General features: G+C 39.9%; 2 protein-coding genes across 2 annotated transcripts; both read right to left on the reverse strand.

Annotated features, from left to right (window-relative positions):
* Positions 1–1234: 1234 nt before the first annotated feature.
* LOC129367667 (uncharacterized) lies at positions 1235–6428 on the reverse strand. Its single transcript, XM_055042269.1, has 2 exons — positions 6263–6428; positions 1235–3258 (listed from the first exon to the last, which is right to left on the reverse strand). Exon 2 carries the CDS (start codon positions 3211–3213, stop codon positions 1699–1701), a length of 1515 nt encoding a protein of 504 aa, XP_054898244.1. The 5' UTR covers positions 3214–3258; positions 6263–6428; the 3' UTR covers positions 1235–1698.
* A 1357-nt stretch (positions 6429–7785) lies between these two features.
* im:7147486 (zinc finger protein 729) lies at positions 7786–17403 on the reverse strand. The gene is made up of 2 exons (XM_055042262.1): positions 17108–17403; positions 7786–11495 (listed from the first exon to the last, which is right to left on the reverse strand). Exon 2 carries the CDS (start codon positions 11435–11437, stop codon positions 8453–8455), a length of 2985 nt encoding a protein of 994 aa, XP_054898237.1. The 5' UTR covers positions 11438–11495; positions 17108–17403; the 3' UTR covers positions 7786–8452.
* Between the last annotated feature and the right edge of the window lie 3808 nt (positions 17404–21211).

A 21211-nucleotide genomic window follows, 5' to 3' on the forward strand; every position in this document is an offset into this window, starting at 1 on the left:
GTTCCCCATTGGAAACATTCATTTCTTACAATGTGGAATAAAAACAACAAAGTAAAACAAGAGTTACGCACAAATGGTGTGAAAAAGTATTTTCCTTTCTCCAGTTTTTTCTGTTTTTGTTTTCGTCACATATGTCGTAAAATATAGTAGTATAACCATACAAAGACAACTAAAGTAGTGACAAAATAATGTTTTGTTATTTAAACATAAGACTTTTTTTTCTCCTGTTCACCAAATTTCCAAACAGCCCAACTTTTTACAATGTCATTATTGTATTACAATATTGAACAGAGGAAATTAAGTAATTCAAGCGCCAACTCTCCGAATGTCATTTGTTTGGTACTTACACTGGCGCTTGGTGTTATGATGCTTTCACGAGCAGTCTGTGAACGCCTCATGAACGCATTGATGACGCTCTTCTTTGCTAAATCACAATTGTTTTTTATGTTTTTTCATTTCAAGCTGCTCCCTCTACTGGAGATCTTGTGCAGTTGCAAATCTCACTTAAAAAAATTATCAAACATACAGTATTTTTAAAATGACCAGGTTAGATTTGTAGATATTTCTGAACATTTGATAACAAAACGTTATGCTATTTGCGTTTCATTACCTGTCCTCAAAGTATAAACACTGCTGCTGTTTACTTAAAAGTTTTGGAAAATATCCGTTTCACTATTCTTCTGGTATCTGGACAAATTTAGATTAACTGTGTACAAACAGTTAAGCCCAAAATCATTTGTCTTAATAATAGAATGATCATGTAATAGAGTATGTTTGTGACAGCAAATTAAACACTCAAAAGATAAAAACTGTTTAAAAAAAAAGTTTTTATTTAGTTTAATGATAAATGGTATGACAATGATTCTCTATGCCCTTTATAATAATCCATTCTTTGGCATTACAGCAATCAAATCCTTATAATTGATTGTTTTACATGTTCCCAAAGTTTTATCTTTGGTGATGAGCCTCAAGTCTTTTGGTTTGGAGGGCCTCCTGGCCATCACCTTAACCCAAAGTATTCCCCACAAATCATGCTCAAATTGGGCGATGGCTGGCCCACTCCAAACTGGTAATAGGACTTCATGTCAGAGGAAACAGGTTGGCAAAATTTTAATTCTTTGTGCTTAAATCAGCCAGCGACATGAATACTTTTGGGCTTGTCTGTATTATGTTTTAATTTGAAAGTTTTGCCAATACAATTGGCCTATTTCCAAGAAGTAAAAAAGGAAACAAGTTTGAAAATATACTTTATTACATCATATACTGAATTCATAAACTCCGACAAAGCTGGTAGGAACACACAAGGAGTAAGGGTTTCAGTCCCAAAGCTTCAATAGCAAACTTACCTGACTAAAAACCTGATTAAAAACAAAACTTATACACAGTACCTGGTTTCCCCATCTACAGTGGACGAACCATGCACATATATCATGAAGCTGAACTTAATTTACACAAATTCCCAGTTTGATGGGCAGCAACTTCAAACTCCTGAACTGAACTATCTACATAAACATTTATTTTATTAGAAAAAGGTAGCTGGCTTATGAAAGAAGCATTTGAACCACTATTCCCAACTCCTAAAGCAGGTTGAGGAAAGCTCAGAAGCATGGGAGTCCCTGTGTGATGAAATACATTGATTCTTGGTAGTCAATATAAAACAGTGACATGCAAACATAATGTGCTGCACTACACTACTAGTCAACTCTTTATGGGGACTGATGAGGTTACTTGATAAATCACCTCAGCGGGTTTTTCAGGTCCACTCTCAACAATGAAACAGTCATCATCAGACTCCCCTCCTGCGCCTCCGTTGACGGGGGTCGACACCTTCACCTTCTCCAGGCTGACCGGCGTGCGCATTGTGCTGACAGCAGGGGAAAATCCCAGCTTCCTCTCACCGTTCATTTGCGGGGCGCTTGGTGTTACCTTTACAATTTTGTAATCCCGTTTGCCACCAATCATGTGCTTTGCCATGAACTCCTGGGCCTTGACACACTTGTGCCTCTGGAGTCGCTGGGCGCTTTCAAACGGAAGATGACAGACCCGACAGGTGAAGTTGCTCTGCGACGAGGGGTCCTCAGATGTCTTCTGCGCCGCAGCAGCATTGACGCAATCCCTCTGAGTGCCTGGACTGAATGCGCCGGTGTTTGGAGTCTTTGCTGTGACGGAGAGACCAGAGTAAGGCTTGGACGCAGTGGCATTCTGACTCTTCAACTGCAAAGGAGCAGTGATGTTCGGTACTCGGTTGGTGTTATTGTTGTATGTTCTGATGTTCTTCTTTTCGACCGCGGCCAGAAGTGGCCGACTCCTCTTTCCAGCTACACTTGGATTTTGGTTTTCCAGCTGCTGAGCGAAAGCAACCTGAGGCGGACGGGAAAACGGATTCTTCTTAGGACCGGCTCCACTTCGGGGCTTGTAATTCAACGGTTTCGCGGTGATGAGTCGATACTTGCTCTGATAGTTGGAGTTGCAAATGTGAAATCGAGGCACTAGCTTTTTGCTCGACAGAAGCAACCCGCATCCTATACAGCCGGAGACTTTATCTGCCACATGCGAGCTGTGGTGGGAGATTAGGCCCACCTTTGACATGAACCCCTGCTCACATTTACCACAAGTGTATGTCTGTGTCTTTCTGAAATTTGTCATTGTTTGCAACAGTACAACAGGCTGATAAAGCGTCCACAGGTCCACGGTTGGTGCACCAACATCTGCGAAGATGTTCTGCACACCTGCAACTTGGGGGAGAGGGTTTGAAAGCAACTCAGGCACTTGTGGAATCTGCGCTGTTTGCGTAGGAACACAAGAAGCGAGACCTGAAGTATTGGGTACTTGCAGTTTGGAAACTGAGGGTACACTGCCCTCATTGGGTGCCTTCCAGACAACCTCACCATCTTGCAACCTTTTCAGCTTCTCCTCCTCTTCCCTGTACTTCTCGATCCTTCGCTTTCTGATGGTTTTATGATCGAGCACTTGATGCCCAGGTTCGTGTGTAGTGCTGTGCTCCAGCATGTCTTTGTACTCGGTAAACTCCGTTCCACAGGAGCAGATGAAACTCGCCAGGGGACACATGTGCTCCTCAAGGCATTTCTGATTGGCAAAGATCTGCTCGCAGCTGAAGCAGAAGTGGCCCGAGTTTGTCAGGTCTATGGTGTTGCCATCCTCTAGGATGCTCTGCAGAATTTTTCTCTTGTGCTCCATGATCAGGCTGGGCATATGTGTGCGATCACAGCTGATGTGGAGTATGCAAGAACACCTTTCCTGTAAAATCAAACAGACAATTAATCCACGTCAAAAATAACAAAACAGCTTTAGTCTGCATATTTTTCTTTTTAAGTTACACAACTATGAAAAAGTAACTCCCCTGTATAATTTTTTCTTTTACTTTTTTGCTCATTTGTTACACGTTGAACATAGTTTATTTATTTCACAATGCAAATTGAAGACTCATTTAGATAACTATTAGTTTTAAAATTAAGTAGACAAAAATATAAACGTATCTGATCCTGCCCTCTAACCTTTTAGCTTACTTTTTACACATTATTGTTTAGTTAATGGAATTGTTTTAAAATACAAAAAGTGTTTTATCCAGAGTTTAATCTGGACTTTAACGTCAAACCTTTATGTATTTTATATCACTCATAGTTAGCATGCTGGTTGTGTTTGCCAAATATAACCCCTCAAAATTTTTCATTACAAAAATAAATTCACAACAAAGTAACCAAGTCCAAACGCAGCAGATCAACCCCAGATCATGATGCTACCACCACCATATTGTGACAGTCAATGCGTTCTTTATGTGTAATCCTGGGGTAGGTTTAGGTCGACCGTAACAAGATGCACATCTCCTAAAAAAACACTTGTTTTTTCAATTCAGAATATTTCCACTTCAGTCTTAAAGATCAAGATGTTGTTTTTTTCCAATGCGAGACAGGCAGTCATTTTCTTCACGATTCACGAGTCAAATTTTGAAAAGCGCTAGACAAAAACAAATATAAGAGGTACCAACCACTATTTCTAAATTGGTTCCATTTGTGCCTACCTGGAACATTTCTTCAGGTTTAGTACAGAATAAAATGGCTAAGTTACTGTATCTTGGTATTGTAGAATTTTAAATAGTTTGTTTGAAAGCAGAAAAAAATTTAAATACTGCCTAAAGGAGGCAGCCACTCATATTTTCGACATTTTTGCTTAAATCCATGTATGAAAAGTAAAGCAATTGTTGCTTTTTTTTAAAATGAAATATGGCAATGTACATTTTTGTTTTAGATTTTGACCATGAAACTATGTTTTGTCTACAGTCAACTGGAGTTATCAAATGTTAGAAAGGAAGATCACCCCAAATTAGTCTTAAAACAGGCCTCTTGTCAAGGAAAATAAAAATTATGATTTCTTTTCTTCTTTTTTTTTGCTAAGTCTACAGCTCCTTTTCTTGAAATCTTTTGCATTTCTTTAAGCGCATGCCATAGCTCCTTTGTCCTTTATAACTAGCTTATTTACTACAACCTGTTGCGGTAACTCCATGCAGGTTGATTGTAGTCCATAAAAAAAATAAACATGTTTAGATCAATGGGTCTCCTGCTGGTGGTTCTGCTCAATAAGCCCCTGGTTTCATCCTGTCCATTAAAAACACATTGTAAAAGGCAATTTTGAGCATTTCCACTGATAAACATACACAGAATATAACTGACCATCCAATTTTGTTCCCTCAGATATCTATAAAGACAAAAGAAAGGGTGTCAAATTTCCAAATGTTAGAAATGTTGGTCTGATAAAACTGTTTTATCTGGTAATATTTTCTTTACTCCACCATATCTTGTTGAAGTTCACTTAACTTTAAGTGAAAGAACATCTCAGAGGGAGAACAAATGCTTTCTTAGCCTAGGTAAAGTTCATATTCAGTTAAAAATGTAAACAATTTCTGTTTATTTCACCGGCTCAGAATAAGCTTCAAGTTTTACAGTAAATTCAGGAACATAAATGACACCAAAATTGTAGCCTTTTAAACACAGTACCTGTTTTGACACACAAAATGGGCTCCACAAGAAATTGCATATTTATTGTTGCAATAAAAATAAACATATTGCTAAATGAGAAGAACTGTCTGGACTGCAATAAATGTTTGCCGACTATTTAAGAATAGTCCATCAGTGCCTGTAACACATTTGGTGACGCTTGTCAAACCATCTATCCCTTGTTTGTCCCGTTACTCCTCGCAGGGGGGGCTGGTGCCCATCTCCAGCAGTAATCAGGCGAGAAGGGTTTGTTGTTTAACACAGCCTATAAATATTAGAGGTGGAAGGGTAATAAAGAAATCACAAGTAAATTGTTTTAATACCAAGACAATAGATGTAAACTAAAAGCACCATTGTAAATAAAACATTGCTATTAGAATGGAAATGGGTGTATATTTTTTAGTAGCTATATGGACTCGAATATCTGGGATCCTTGCTCGCTGTAAATCATCAGCAGAAGGAATCTTGCACCTGGTTTTTGTACTGTATCGTTATCCAACATTCACCAATAGAGTAGCATACTTTCTTAACATTTAAGACAATTGTTTTGGAAGAATGACAGGAACACACCAGACCTACTAATGTCCTGTTTTCGAACACTGATTCTAGATCACTGCTTGTATTTGAAGACATCTTCGAACTTGAGTTAACCGGAGACGAGAGAAATAAACGTCCTCGATCTTAATGTCCCACATAACACCACTGCCTTTTCCCTTCCTGTGGTTTTTATACATAAACATTAATAGGATCCCTGTCTCTTGTTCCCAGGTCTGTCACTTAAATCCTTCTCGATGAATAAAACTTCAAGATACTAAACTCGGTGCTGGGTAAAACTGGGAGAGCTTCATTTTCAGTAACAGTTTCATTATAACTTTCCGCTGTTTACAAAATAAAAATGCATATTCAAGATGATAAACGATTAGCAGTTTCAGAGAACGGCTTTGGGAACTTTTCTAAAGATGATGTTGCAGATCATCCAAAAATATTATACGACTCGCGAACATCGAATTAACTATTCGTCCAAATAATTTCAAAAATTATAATGTACTAAACAGACTGCAACCAAAAAAGATGGAACCACCGGACACCAACATAATTCCCTGTAGTAACGCGAGGAAAGAAAATCCTGCAACATTAAACCCGTTTAATCGACTCGCCGCCTCACTTTGTTAAACGCGGGCTTGTCGGGCTATTAGCCACCGATGCTAACATTAGCATCAAACAGACCACGGATGCTACCACCGCCTTACCTTCAAGTTAACGTCAATCAAAAATGTGTCATATCTTTGGGTTGAAACACTAAAAAAGCTTGCCCTCTGTTGTTTCCGGAGACAGTAAGAACTTGGCCCACTTGCCGGTATTACACACGAACAAGTGGCAGATAGTTAGCCCTTCAAATCAATCCGAATAACAAGAGAGAGGGGGAAAAAAACGTATTTTCTTCGACATCCACATCCGGGTTTTCGCGGCTTTACCGCCCCCTATCGACTGAAGAACTTCCTCCTGTTTTCCAAGAGTTCAAACTGAGAAAATGTGTCTAAATACTGTAAAACATACTTTTGGTAACAAAAAAACTTTGAGTGAATTTTTTGACATGGCATCCAGAAAATTTAGAGACAGTCATCCACTAATATTGGATGTAAAATCTTAAAAATTCTAGCTTCCAATTATTGAAAAACCTTTCGCATTCATAACAGATGAAGGTGTAAGAAATGGTTATTGATAATATATGTGTACCAGATCTAAATTTAGATCTTTAAATAGAAATTTAAAACTCTTAACTTTTTGTTTCTAGAAAATTGCCAATCTCTTTCACTTCTTAATTGGAAAATCACCTGTGTTGGTCTATCAAATAAAAACTCTCACAATATATTTCAGATTACAACTAATGTAACAAAAAATTTGAACAATTTAAAGGATATAAATACTTTTGCAGAACTGTGCAATCTTATTTTTTCTGCTTTTTGCATATTTCTTTGAAAAAAGTATCAAACTTGAGTTCTTTTTAAACCAATCTTTGCACAATGTTAGTTGAAGGGTAAGCTCACATTGAACTTCCTCTACAGTGTAAAATCTTAGGCCTTTTTGAGCCAATAGTGCCAAGAAGTGGCAATAAATTTTACTGCCTTTTGCTGAAGATGCAAAGGAGGATGGAAAGAAATGGAAGCAGACATAAGTTTTATTTTGGTTGTCTGACACATTCACTTGATCAATACATCTGCATGGTATTGTATTTTTTAGTGAACATTTATTTTATCCCTGTGACTTAATACAAAAACCTAACATGAATGCTTTCTAAGTAATGTCCCAATGTGTGTTCAATTTAATCTTAAGGTAACCTAAACATATTTTAAAAAACTAATTATTACTTATTTCCAGAGCTCAGTCAGGTGTCTTCCTATAACACAAGACTGCTTAAAAATATTATTTTAATGTATGCAAATTACATTGCAATACCAGACTATTTTGTTTTTTGTATCATCCAAAACATAAGTTTTTAGTACAGGCAACATTCAGGGGATTTACTGTTAAAGGCATGTTCAACACAGATTATAAATGCATGTTTTTGGTGAGTTAACACATTTGGCTTCTAAGTTTGCAACAGAAATGAAGCATTTTTTTTTTTACACACCAAGAAAAAATTTGACGTAGCAATTGCAATGTTTAGTTAAATCCCTAAACCACATTATAAACTATTCAAAACATTAATTATTCCATTTACAAAATTCTAATTTAAAGACCTGACACTTTGTAATGAAGAGAGAGAAGTACATTCTTCTTTTCTGATGCATCTTTATTACCGCTCCACATATTTTAAGGATACAAACCTTGAGGGGAAGAAAAAAAATCTAAATTAAAAAAAATAAATAATAAAAAGACATGACTTGAAATGCAAATTTACACTTAAGACCTGTTACCCTATGTGGGTTATACTGAGTTTAAGTGTTAAGCTTCTATTAATTGCTGTAATGTGCCAAGAAGTGCATTTTAAGTCAAGTCAAACTTTATGAATTTAACTTACATTTTTAAGACCATTCAAAAAAATTGATTACTTTTTTTTTGCCTTAAATCAATGTATAAGAACAAAAAATACACTCAAGACATTGCACACCCTTGTATGTTTATTAACATCAAGAACAACAAGAAGCTACATCACTAAACGTGAACAAATTTGGATTATTAAGTAGTTATGGATAATTTACAGACTCAAAAGCCTAATGAATGGCAGGGATTAAATTCAAACCTAAAATGTACACTATGACAAAGCTAATTTATAAGCAGCGGCAAGCTAAAGGAACTTCTAAAAGTTTGACTAAGACAGCTTACGAATTTGCCCCCGTCACTTAGACTCTGCAAAGTGAAAATCTGAAATTATGAAAGGAATAAAAAATAATAAAAATGGATTCTGGTTTTATACACACAATTTTCATGAGAGAACTTCAGTCAGTTAAATCCAGATGGCATTCGGCAGTCAGCTTTGACTTTGACTGTCCGACCAGAATGCGATGAATCCTCCTACGGTGATTCTTGAGCGACTTGAGGCTCCGGTACGTTCCCTGACACACGTCGCAGCGGAACGAGTCGGGCTGCTTGTGAGTGAGCAGGTGTTTCTGCAGACTGTCCGTGGTGCCGAACCAGCGAAGACAAACAGGGCAGCGGACGGGCTTGATGGCAGGTTTGCATGCTCCGTTCCTCTGGTGGAACACGAGGCTGATGCTGTTGGGGAAGTCAGAGTTGCAGTGAGAACAGTGGAAGGTTTTGGGTGGATTTGAGGGGGGGTTCATGGCCCGCACGCCTTTGCAGCGATTCCAGGATATGTGCCTACGAAGGGAGCAGCGGGTGGCAAAACTATTCCCGCACCGGGTGCACACAATCCGCTGCCCCTTTTTTACGGAGAGCAGGTGCGGGTGTTGGGATGGCTCTGAGCGTGGCGGTTTCTGCGGTGGTGGAAGCACTGGCTGGGTAGGCTGTGGCTGCTGCAGTCTTAGTAAAAGAGGCTGCGATCGGTGTCCCTTTGCCAGCTTGTGCTGAGGATGCATGTGGATTTGCAGGTGAACTTCATAGTCAGCCCAGGAATTAACGGTCTCTCCGCAGGTTGGGCATGTGTAAGACTCTTGTGCATGCTTCTGTAGATGCTCCAGGAGAAGCCTCGGGGATGTAAATCCCACCCCACACTCGCACGTCACCCTCCTTGGGAGCACAGATGGCAGAGACATGATGCCCCAGTTTCCAGCACTGTTCTCCTCCTGGATCTGACCATCAGCTGGCGTGTCGACTTGCAAGCCCTGCAGCATGATCCCTTCATCCAGACCAGACATTGTTCGCTTCAGCTGACATCTCTTCCTGTGGGTCATCATGTTATCTTTGCGGTTGAAGGCCCTCCCACAGACAAAGCAGGAAAACATTGGTTTCATGTTAGTGGTGTTTAGAGGCGTGGCACGGTGAGGCTGACTCTGAGAAAAACTTCCAAACCCAGGTGGCCTGACTCCACACAGTAGCAGGTGGCGTCTCAAAGTCGACGCTTTACTGTAGGTTTTGTGACATCTGCTACAAGGGTAACGCCTTACTCCTTCTCTGACAAAGTAGGGCAGAGCATGGGGGGGTATCTCTGCGTGTTCGACAGATCCAGACTGTTGTCTGTTGTTGCCGAGTTTGTTGGTGGAACTGAGCTCCTGAAACTCATCGTCTAAGGGGATTGTCCACTGTCCCTCATTGCCGTTTTCCCCGTTATTCTCCTCCATTTTCCAGTTTTCATCTTCTTCCTCGAGGGAAGCCAGTGAAGGGTCCTGAAGAGAATCGAACATGGAGGCTTTTAAGGAAAATGGAGGGAAAGTTCTCGCAGGAGGCATCCAAGCCAACTGTGAAACTGCAGACAGCCCTGAATCTTCAGAAGTCCCCTCAACTTTGATGTGAGCACCAACTTCAGTTCCCACAGAGACCGTCTTAAATTCTTCATTTGCATCCTCGACTCTTGCCGTCTGGGCACCAAGGTTTGACCTCAGAGTTGACATTCTCTGAAACGAAGGACTGACCTGACCCTGGACGCCTGACCTAGCACCGTGACACCTGTGTGTCTTAAGGTTCCACCTTCGAGCATAGCTGTTTTTGCACAATGGACAGAAGTAAACCTTTTTGGCATTGCTCAGACTATGAAATGGCACAAGTTTGGACCCAAAGGGTGATTTGTTTTGAAGATTCTTTGCTGGCCAGTTGTTTCTCATCTGAATGCAGACGTGATTGTCGGAAAAAGGCAGTCGTCCAATAATTAGCTGTTTGCAACGGCGGCAACATTTAATCCTTTCTTTTTTATGCAAAAAATGATGTTCTGTCAATCTGTCCAAGTTTGGAAAGACCTTACGACAACGGCCGCATTGATATCTTCCATAAAGCCCTTTTAAAGTTGGATCCATAAGCTTTTGGCGTGTCTCCAGAACCACAACAGGAGACATAGTCTTAGTAAGAGAGACGACTCTCTTCCTACTTGAAGCCAGAACTCTGCTGATGGGTGGGGCCTTTGTCTTTATTCCAGGTTTAACAAGCAGTCGCCTCATCTGGACAATGGACAGATCGTTGTTCTGAGACGTTTCGGCTTTAGCTACTGGGCTTATATCAATAGGAATGTCTTCTTGCTTTGGGATGACATTGTGTTTGCTTTCATTCTCAGAATCGGAAGACGGCATGCAGTTCTGATACGCAGAAGCCAGCAGCTTCATGAGGATTTTGTTTTTTTGCAAATTTTCCAGCTGATCAGAGAGCGAGACTGAACTGGTGTTCTCTTCCAAATCCATGTCTTCTTTGCTCTCTTGCAAAGGCTCTCCTGTGGTAGACATGCCCTCAATTGGTTTCACACTGACATCTTGAGGGGGTGTGTGGTGGCCATGAGGAGGGGTTACCATGGCAACACTGTCTTCCAAGGCCACATCTCTTGAAAGTGCATTTGATGTGGGTACCTCAGAGCCTGAGGACTTGGAAGTGGAGGGGGAGCTGAGGTCTAAACCTGCCTCTAGAACGGGGGCGAATGATGTTTGTTGGGCTGAGAAGACATGATTATTCTCTGCTCCACCAGGCAGGGAAACATTATCCTCCACAGGTTGCTGTCGCTGACGGACATGTGAACGTTTATGCTCCAGCATAAGATGAAAGTCTAGAAATTCGTCCCCACAATCACAAATGTAGAAAGAATTTGCAGGGCTGTCAGACAGATGAGTCAAAGAAGCAGGCTTTTCAGTAGCTGGGACATCATTCCTGACCTGGCTTTCCACCAGGCTGTTAGGCCGTGCTGGAGATGGGGCAGAGCTCTTGGGCTCGGTACTTGCATGAGTAGCCTGATGTACCAGTAGGGAGGCTAATCCGTTGAAGGTGTCTGAACACGCCACGCAGCGATACACCTTGGGCGTTGAAGAATTTCCCTGCAACCCCAGCATTATGGCGGTGAGACGTCACAATGCAAAGCGTGGTCTTCTGGTCAAGCTCTTTGGATCCCTGTAAATCAGACACAAACACACACAAATCAATTTCAACAGCATAAAATATGTTTTAGAGTGAAAATATTTTTACCCTAATTTGATCATTTATTTTATTTTCTGACCATAAAAAGGGTTATTCTGTGAACCATAAATTACAAGTTAATAAATATTCTATACATGTAACAAAGAAAGACCTGGACATTGCAAATCTTACAAGACAAATCAAAACAATGCAAGGGATTTCAGTTTCAAAACTGGCAAAATAAACAATATTGTCATTACAATCAGGGAAACCAGTAAGCACTTTGTCTTTATTACATTAAAGATATAAACAAATAAAAACTGCTATGATGGCTCTGCTTTGGCAGGCCTTCAGGGTGCATCGGCTGCATTTTCTTCAACACCTGACCTCACAGAGCTCCATGCGGCAGAAGATGGATTCCGACCTAAAGAAACAGCTGTGCCAGATTGCCATCAGCAGAGTCATCAGGTTCTTTTTTTATTATTATTTTTACAGAAATTATACTCTGCAGCAGTAGATTCTAACCAGATGTCTACAAGGACAAACAGGTTTGTTTTGAGTTAATTCTTGTCACAGGTGAAATTGATTATATCGTAAAGCCCACATGTCCTGCTTCGCTGTGGTTTGCTGCTGAACAATATACTATTTTTCAGAACATGATCAAGTTTCACTGAGATTGATCAGTTATTGTGTAATTTTAATAATAATATTAAAAAACTATTATATTAAATGTTGTGGTTTTAGTTCTGTCGGATTGTAAAAGACCTCTAACAGTGAATCTGTCATAAACAGATCTTGGGTTGCACAATATAGATAGACTCAAAGTCCAAATATACATAAAAAGAAAAGAAAAACAATGAAAGAATAAAAAGTGCGTTAAAAAATGGCAACTAACCCGTCAGGAGGTAATCATACCAATGTCTCCAGAGTACAGATGAGTATTTTACGACACTATATTTAACATTCGTCAACAATAGAATAATTCTATTATTAGACTCGTTTTACACGACAAATAAATTGATACATAAGCTTCCTTAAAACAGCCATCAAAGTGCTAGATACAAACAGTTCACTAGCACTGGTCCATCTGGGCTTATTTAACAAAAGTCTTAAAGCCACCTTCAATATATTCTGAATAAATTCTCATAGCAATAGCAGTGTATCCCATATTCACATCAGAAAGAAGTTCTGTCATTTTTAGATGCTATATTCCAATTCAACATGCATTCTATACATCAATAATATATATATTGCTGTATATATCAATATATATATATATATATATATATATATATGTACATATATTGATAATTTATGTTTTCTCCTACATATTATGATGTTTCAAAGTTATTTAAGGGCCCAAAGGTCTGTATTATCATTATTATTATCATTTTCTGATGTTGTCATCTTAATATCTTGCAGTACTGTAATGCCTTAACGTGGACTGATTCAATCATGATACGCATGTTTTTGTTTCTGACAGTCTGACAGAGGTTGGGTAATTTAGGTAAAATATAAACAAAAACCTTTTGTCACAGTAAAATCACTACATAAATTACATAAATCAGGCATAACATCTGTTCTCTGTCCCTAAAACATTGAAAGTAAATTATTTGAGTCTTGCAACTAGCGAGGCAGGGCCTCCAATGTCCAAGCAGTCCACACCTTAAACTCAAGCTCATAAAACCATTTTTTGTTTAGCGGTAGGGTCCATTGTCCTGCCAGAGATTGGAGATGTCCTGACCCAGTCACTAATCCTCTAGCCTGTTTCACAATGATGCTGAAATGGTCACTTGCTTTCTAACACATCCCATCCAGAATCATGCAACAGGATGCCAGAAATGTATATTGACGACCATGTTTACATCAGAATACCTTTAATGTAGGCCAATGTCAGGCATGTCAGGCATGACTATGCCACCAAATTCAGCTCAAAGCAGTGCATTACATGCATCAATGGTACAACCGCACTGGGACTCCTTGGGATGTGAATGAAATGACAAGAAAAGTATTTTTGGAGGTGGTGTGGAGACCAAGCATCACTTCCCTTATTCCCTTATTAGCCTTATTGGCTAAACATAGATATTCATCTCGATTGAGCATCAGCAGCTCCCCTGTAAAGATGATCAGTGGTACAGCAGTGCTAAATATCTGCTAGTCCACATGACTGATGAAGAAAGCTCTGCAGCAAGAACAACTCCTCGGGAGGCTAAGGCAGGAGAAAATTCCCCTCCTCCATCCTCACCACAGCAGTCTTCAGAGCCTCCCCTACAAGCTGCTTCCCATCTTGGCAACAGAAACTGCAGTCTAGCTGACAGGAAGACTGCAACAATCGGTAAGGATGGCCAGAGAGTCATCAGGGTCTTGGTCCCTTCGCTGGTAATCATTTTGAAGGAGGAATACTAAAAGGGAGCCTACTGAATCATTACCGACTAGTCAAGAGTGCCACCAAGTCGTGGGTTAATCTACCATCTGGGAGAAGACATCACTCGACTGAATTGAGATCAACTGGAATGTGGAGAAAGCTTCAATGGACACAACAAAGCTGCTGAAATATTTGCAACATTTAAATGAAACTATATGACTTGCCGTCATTTGTACAAAGTCAGATCAGCTTTATGTTTAAGATATTTTCTAAGTCCAAATGCTTTAGCGTGGCAATAATCTGTTCTATTATTTTCTCATATTCCTGAAAGAAAAATTATATTTATAAATCAAGTTTTATTTAAATATATAAATTTAAACAAAGTATGACATAAACAAAAAAAATTGAGGAACAATCTATTTTTTTGTGTAATCATTAAAAAAAACATGATAAATTAATATTTGTGTGCACTACAATTATTTACCCTTGTTTCAATCACAGAGCTGCTTTATTACATAATATTAGAACTGCAAATTATATCACTGTTTGGAGCGCTATAATTTTTGGCTAATACAGTCCAACTCTTATATCCTTGGATTGTTTATGCTACTGTAATATTTATCTAGTTGGACAGACTCTCGCAATAGCAGATGCTTAAGCTGGACACAAATGACCTTGTCCTGAATGCTAAAGGCCACAGAGTTATGGGAGCACAGATCAGAAAGAGAAGGAAGACAACTGCCACATACCATGACGGATATCATCATCGCAATATTATTGCCATGGCAAGACTTTCTAATATGCAGCCCTACGTAACATTTGATACTGTCTGGAGAGAAATCCTAGTTCCCCACATACACACATGTTGAAAATCATATGTGACTCCAGGAGAGCTGTAATCAAAGCTGGAAAGATGGCGGATTGGAGTACATAAGAGCCAGTATGCAGCAGAAATCAGGATTTCCTTTAAAGAAAAGGCAGGGAGGTTTTGAGAAACGATGGGAGTTTATATAGGAGCATGCTTTAAGAGAATGTAACAGATTTTAAAAATTCTCTGCAAGCCCACATATCAGATGTAATCAATAGGATGCTTGGTTGGTTGATTGTTCAACCTTGAGAGAAAACTTGCACAAGTTTATATTCAACAGAAAATTAAGAAATTTTGCATCAAGACTGAAGATTCCCATTTTCTTTGATTAGTAAATGAATTAACAAACGGCTCATTCACTGACGCTTTTCATTTTGCATTCAGTAAGCGCTGAATGCATTGAGGATGTTTTCCAGAGGTCTCAAACTCCATTCCTCGAGGGCCGGAGTCCTGCAACGTTTAGATGAGCCTCTTGTCCTACACACTTTAATTAAATGGTAAAACTGATTCACTCTACAGAGCTCTGCTACTGAGCTTATATTGGAGCCAGGTGTGCTGAAGCAGAGACAGATAACATTTGCAATATGAGAACACTGCCTTAAACAATTCATGTTGTCATAAAAGTCAGAGAATGTCCAAGAAAGAACTGATGACATTTCTTGCTTCATAGTACAATTTCTGCACTTCAGAGATGAAGTACAGAATTCAAATATTCTAATATTTTGGCAGCAAAGTAAATCTTACTACTATTACTAAAAGTTGTGATTTTATTTTTACCAGGAGATTTGTGAGGGGTGTCTGAAATCTTTAGATAGGGACAGAAATTGTCAATCCATCGGGATCTGCAGTTGATCTGTGCATCACAGACGCAAATAAAGAGAAATGGCTCAGCTTTTACACATTTACCTCAGCTTCAACTACAAAACATGGTGGCTACACTCACTCTTCCTCAAGGTGAGCAAACCATGTCTTTTTCTGTTGTATGTCACTTTTGCTGTGAAGATATAATGCTTATGAACTTTCTCATTCTTCCTCCAATTCATTATTCTCATATGTCAGAGAGAAACATTGAATAAAGTCTTCAACTTCATTTCAACCCCTTAAGCACCAAATCCAAATAATTTCAGTTTCAATTATTTCTTTCCAGCTTATTTCAGCTTAGGTGAACAAGTTCCAAACAGAAGTAATCAAAACCCATAAACTGGAACATATTTATGCGATAGATCAACAAAACGTTGTGCCTTACATGGAACTGGGGAAGAATGACACACTGTTTTAAAGTTATTCAATATATACAAGTCAAACTGTGCATCGGTACTTATTTTGAGTTCCTAATGTGTAAAATAGCGAGACTGCAGCCCTACGAGTCTTTAAGGGTCCATACTAGCTTTGCACACCTGCAAACTGAAAGTTTAGCTTTTTCTTTTAGGGTCACTGTGCTGCTGAAAGGTCAAACCTCACCATAGCTTCAGCCGATGATGCAGCTACCACTGTGCATCATCATGGTATGTTTTCAATCATACGTGGTGGCTGCTTATGCCATTCCTGCTATCCCTCCCCAGCATGACTGTTTAGGTTGAGGTATCAGAGTGCAGGGAGCTGAATACTGATGCAAACCACAATTTTTTGATTTCTTTTGAGAAACCATGTATATCTTCCACTTTACAATGATACAGTATACGGTGTTGGTCTATCACATAAATCCAAATCAAACGCACTAAGATTTGTTGATTAGTTATGAGAAAACGGTTCAGGGTAAAAAAGACTAGTGCAACTATTTGAAGTAATAGTGTAATAATAACACACCTCGGATCAAAGTGTGCAGAAGGGCCGTTCAGAATCAAGATTAAAGCGTAATTAGTTAAATTAGTTAGTTAAATCGGTTTAAAATGTGAAAATGTCTATATTTTCACATTTCTGTTGCAGAAGTCTATGCTAATTCACAGGTAAGCAGGTGAGACAGTTCCTGGAGAGCAGCATAAACATAAACAGTGCGGAGCAGCAAGGTTAGAAAGCTAATTAGGATAATACCCCCGGAGGTAACAGGTTTCCACATTTACGTTTCAATCTATCGCTAAATGTTTTTTTTTTTTTCTTTTGTAAATAAAGTGCTGACTTGTCCTGTTTAAGTTGAAGAGCTGCTAAAAAAAAAAACGTGCTCCGTTTTCTCTGCGGCAATTGTTTAGGTTAGCATCTAGCCTTCACGCTAGGTTGTCCTCCAACATCTCGGAGGGGCTGCTAGAGTGAAGGCTAACCAGCAGGACGAGGCTGACCACGTTCTGGAGGAGGCCTGCGAGGGAGGAAACAACCAGCGGTGGAGAGCTGCGAAGCTCCTGGACCAGAGCAGCCCGCTCGCCACCCGAACATACTCACCAGCTACTGGGAGAGGAGAGTTTCCCGTCGAAAAACAACCACAGCGGCAGCGAGGGAGAGGAGCACGGGGCTCGGCAGACATCTAGCCATGCGAAGGCTGGTCTCTCTGGGGAAGCACCGCGACTGTGGCAGCTGGGCTCGGAACTGAACAAACGTGATGCTGTGCCAGGAGGAAGATCACCGAGCCCTGGAGCTCGTACAGCTCCTGCAGAAGGCGCGGAAGGCTGCGCACGGCGCATGCGCACTGGGCGGCATTTGTATCCAAGCCAACAGTGAATTTGACAGGTCAAGGGAGCAGGGGCGGTCATTGCATTCTACCGCTGGGGGGCAAGAAACAGACAAAGGCACACAAACCTCCCCCAAACAACCCCCACCGCTTTCTGTCCTCCCCCCATTTCAGTGCTAGAGTTGGTTCTTAAAGGGACAGACCAGGATTTTTTTTTTTTAAATAAATTGTACGAAATAGTTAAAGTCTTTGTTCAACTCCAATATTGCTGCCACATTGTGAGGAGCATTTTTGTTAAGGATTTAGCAAAAAGTTGCACAAGGTGATTCCACCAATTGGTATGGTAGCGTTGCCAGATAAAAGCCACTTCTTATAAAGCCACTTCTTATAAAAGAAGCCACTTTTTATAAAAGCCACAGTTTGAAAAGCTTTCATCAAACTAGATGAAAGATGTCTGTCTGGAGTTTGACAAAAGACACCTGAGACAAAGACTGAACTCTGTGGTGTGTTTGCCAGGCATCAAGTTTGGAGGAAACCAGACATGAATCATCACCAGGCTAATACCATTCCTACAGTGAACTATGGTGGCGGCTGCATCATGTTACGGGATTTTATTTTTCAGCAGAAGGTCTGGCAGGCTAGTGACGAAGAGGGAAAGATGAATGCAGCAATGTACAGCAATGTGAACCTCCTCCAGAGCACCTTGACCGTACACTGGGGCAATAGCTCATTTTTCAGCAGGACAACAACCCAAAACATATGACCAAGATCTCAAAGGAGTGGCTTCAAAACCGTTCTGTCAGCATTCCGGAGCAGAGAGTCCAGACTAGAATTTCATTGATCATCTCTGGAGAGACCAGAAAACAGTTGCACATACATCTCCCATCCAACCTATTGGAGCTCGAGAAGAACTGCAAAGAAAAATGGGTGAAACTGCCTAATGATAGTTGAGCTAAGCAGGTTGCATCATATTCAAAAAGACTTGAGACTGTAATTGTTGTTAAATGTGTGTCAACAATGTATTAAACAAAGGCTGTGTGTACCTATGTGATTTCTTGCTTTTCTGTTTTTCCACATTGTCATAATGCATTGGCAGCACTAATAGCAAAAACTAAATAATAACAAAAAATCAGTTGTACACAGAAATATCAAACAATAAACAAAAAACAGAGTTGCAGAGTCTGCGTTGTGAGTGACGTTGGCTGGGTTGATTAATTCAAGGAAGCCCTCCAGCAGAAGCCGTTGCAGCTGGTGGGACTCTGCACAGTCCTCAGGAACCAATCTTTTCTCTGCAATCAAGACCTCTCACACAGATACACACACACACAGACAGACAGACAGACAGGGAAGAGAGGCTCCAGGCAGGAAAGGAGGCTAAAACAACTACATCTTCCCAGTGTGTAATCAGTGCAATCAAGGCTGGATTCATTTCGGATGTGGGTGAAATAAAAATAGATACAAGATTAAGAACTCTCATGAAGGATAGACAGGTATAAACAAATAATGGAACTTGGGTATAAGAAAACTAGGCAGGTAGGTAGGTAGGTTATTTCTGACTGAGATGTGAAAGAGGCAATGCCAAGGCAGAGGCAAGTGGCACTTTGGTTTGCAGATCTGTGGTGTGATGTGTGGAAGTTTGCATTTTGGGGTCTTCAAAGTGGATAGTGACAATGAAATATATAGGAGTACCTTTTGCATTCATAAACAATGAGCTGTGATAACTGAAGAGGAATAAGGGCAGTGTAATAAATAAGCTTTTTTGTATTTTATTGGGGTCTGATGTGACACAAGAACACAAATAATACAATTCTGAAATTAAAGAAAATGACACATTATTTACATTTTTTTCAACCTCAAAATATCTGACAGTCTGGCAAGGATCTGTGATCACTCCGCTTTAAGTGAATATATGGTAGAACCAGCGAAAAGAAGACCACAAAGGAGATTTATGGATGTGGTGAAATAGGACTAAGACTTGGTTGATGTGAGGGCGGGGGATGCAGAGGACAGGACTAAATGGAAATAGACTGTGGGAAAAACCAAAAGAGAAGAAGAAAACACCCTTAAGTATTTTGGGGTATGGTCCTAGAGGCTTTGTACATCTGGAGAGCAATTTGCTCTCTCAACTTTGCAAAAATAACTATATTACTGAATGGAAAGCAGCTTTGGGCAACAATTCTCAAATCTTGCAACAGATTCTCCATTGCATTTATAGTTTGCACTTCTGTACTTTGACTGAGCCACACTTAGACATATGTTTGACTTAATCTAGACATAACTTGGGGTTATTTTCTCATACACAAAACAGCCATGTGCAGCTCATAGATCCTCTTCACCTTGTTCTAAGGCCTTTGGCCCGTCCAGACATGAGCAAGGTAAATTGCTTGGAAGGAAAGCTCAAAGTTTCTTGTCTAGGTGGTAGACTTTATGGGCTCGTTCAGCTACTGACACCCATAACCCAGAACCAGAACCAAACGAGGAGAAGCAGCATTCACATTTATGCACCAAAAATTTGGAACAAACTTCCAGAAAACTGTAAAACAGCTCAGATGGAATGATCTGTTCTGCTCAGGGAAGTCTTGACCTGAGGTTGATTAAAGGTCACTTTCTCATTGCACAGTTTGCTTCTTCCATCCTCTGAACAATTTCAAGTCCCTCTCTCCTATCCACACAGGCTTTGTGCTGTGTTTGCAGCCAATGGTGCATCTACTGAACTAAAATTGTCTTCTCTCATTCCCTACTAGTGAAAGAACTATACTTCTTTTTTGCAAGACTTGAAACAAAATACAAAACACTGCCAGTCAACCGTCCAACCATTGCTCTTCAGGAACACCAAGTAAGTTGGGTACGGAAAAAGTACACCCAAAAACGTCACCTGGACCACTGGGAGTACTGAAAGTTTCTGGTGACCAGTTAGTTGACATGTCTTGACTTCTGTCTAGTGTTATGTGTCTTGTTTGTTCGTAAAAAGAAGAAAGAGTCCTATTATTGTGGTCTAACTTAACCCACATATATAGATTGTAAAAAGAAAACCGTTCCATTAGCATTGCTTACATTGTAAGGGAAACATTACAATTTTAACATTTTTTGATTTACAGTTATGTTCATAACAATAGCACTGTTTAAAAAGGTGAGTAAACGTCACAATTTTCAAGTTGTATTTTAATAAACGCAAATGCAATGGGGACACTGCACATTCTATTTCAAAGCAAGAAAATTGGAAAAAGTAATTGAATATTATACAGAAAGTTAATAGAATGGCCAAAAAACAGCAGTGTGTTGACGACTTTCTTTACAAATTCAAAGCTTTTCCGTAAAAATAAAGAAAAGATTTTACTTTCCTGAGAATCATAAATTAATATTTAGCAGCATAACCTGTTTCTGATAACTGCTCCACATCAGTGGTGCAGGGACTGGTGACGGTCAAAAGGTATTGCAGCCCAGGGCAACTGTACTATGTCCCACAGTTCCTCTGCATTTCTTGGTATTGCCTCATGAACAGCATATTTATGTCAGCCCACAAGTTTTGTGTGGGATCAAGGTTCAGGAATTGTCCAGGCCACTCCATTACTTGAATTGTTTTTCCTGTAACCATGATTTTGCTCACTTTCTGGTGTGTTTGGGGTCACTGTCTTGTTGAAACACCCATTTCAAGGACATTTTCTCTTCAGCATACAGCAACATGACTTCTCCCAGTATTCTGCTCTACTCAAATTGAGCCATGAATCCTGGTATGCGATAAATGGGACTAACACCAAAGTACAAGAAACGTCCCCAGGCCATGATGCTTGCACCATCATGCTGCACCGCCTTCACTGTGTATTGTGGATTAAATCCAGTGTTTGTCTGTCTGTGGCCCTGAGACACAGACAATAACA

The sequence above is a fragment of the Poeciliopsis prolifica genome, unplaced genomic scaffold, assembly GCF_027474105.1.
Source record: "Poeciliopsis prolifica strain line A6 unplaced genomic scaffold, Auburn_PproV2 SCAFFOLD017, whole genome shotgun sequence".
NCBI lineage: Eukaryota > Metazoa > Chordata > Actinopteri > Cyprinodontiformes > Poeciliidae > Poeciliopsis > Poeciliopsis prolifica.

Coding starts and splice junctions, on each gene's coding strand:
- LOC129367667 (XM_055042269.1), bottom strand. CDS start 3,213: ATGCCCAGCCTGATCATGGAGCACAAGAGAAAAATTCTGCAGAGCATC.
- im:7147486 (XM_055042262.1), bottom strand. CDS start 11,437: ATGCTGGGGTTGCAGGGAAATTCTTCAACGCCCAAGGTGTATCGCTGC.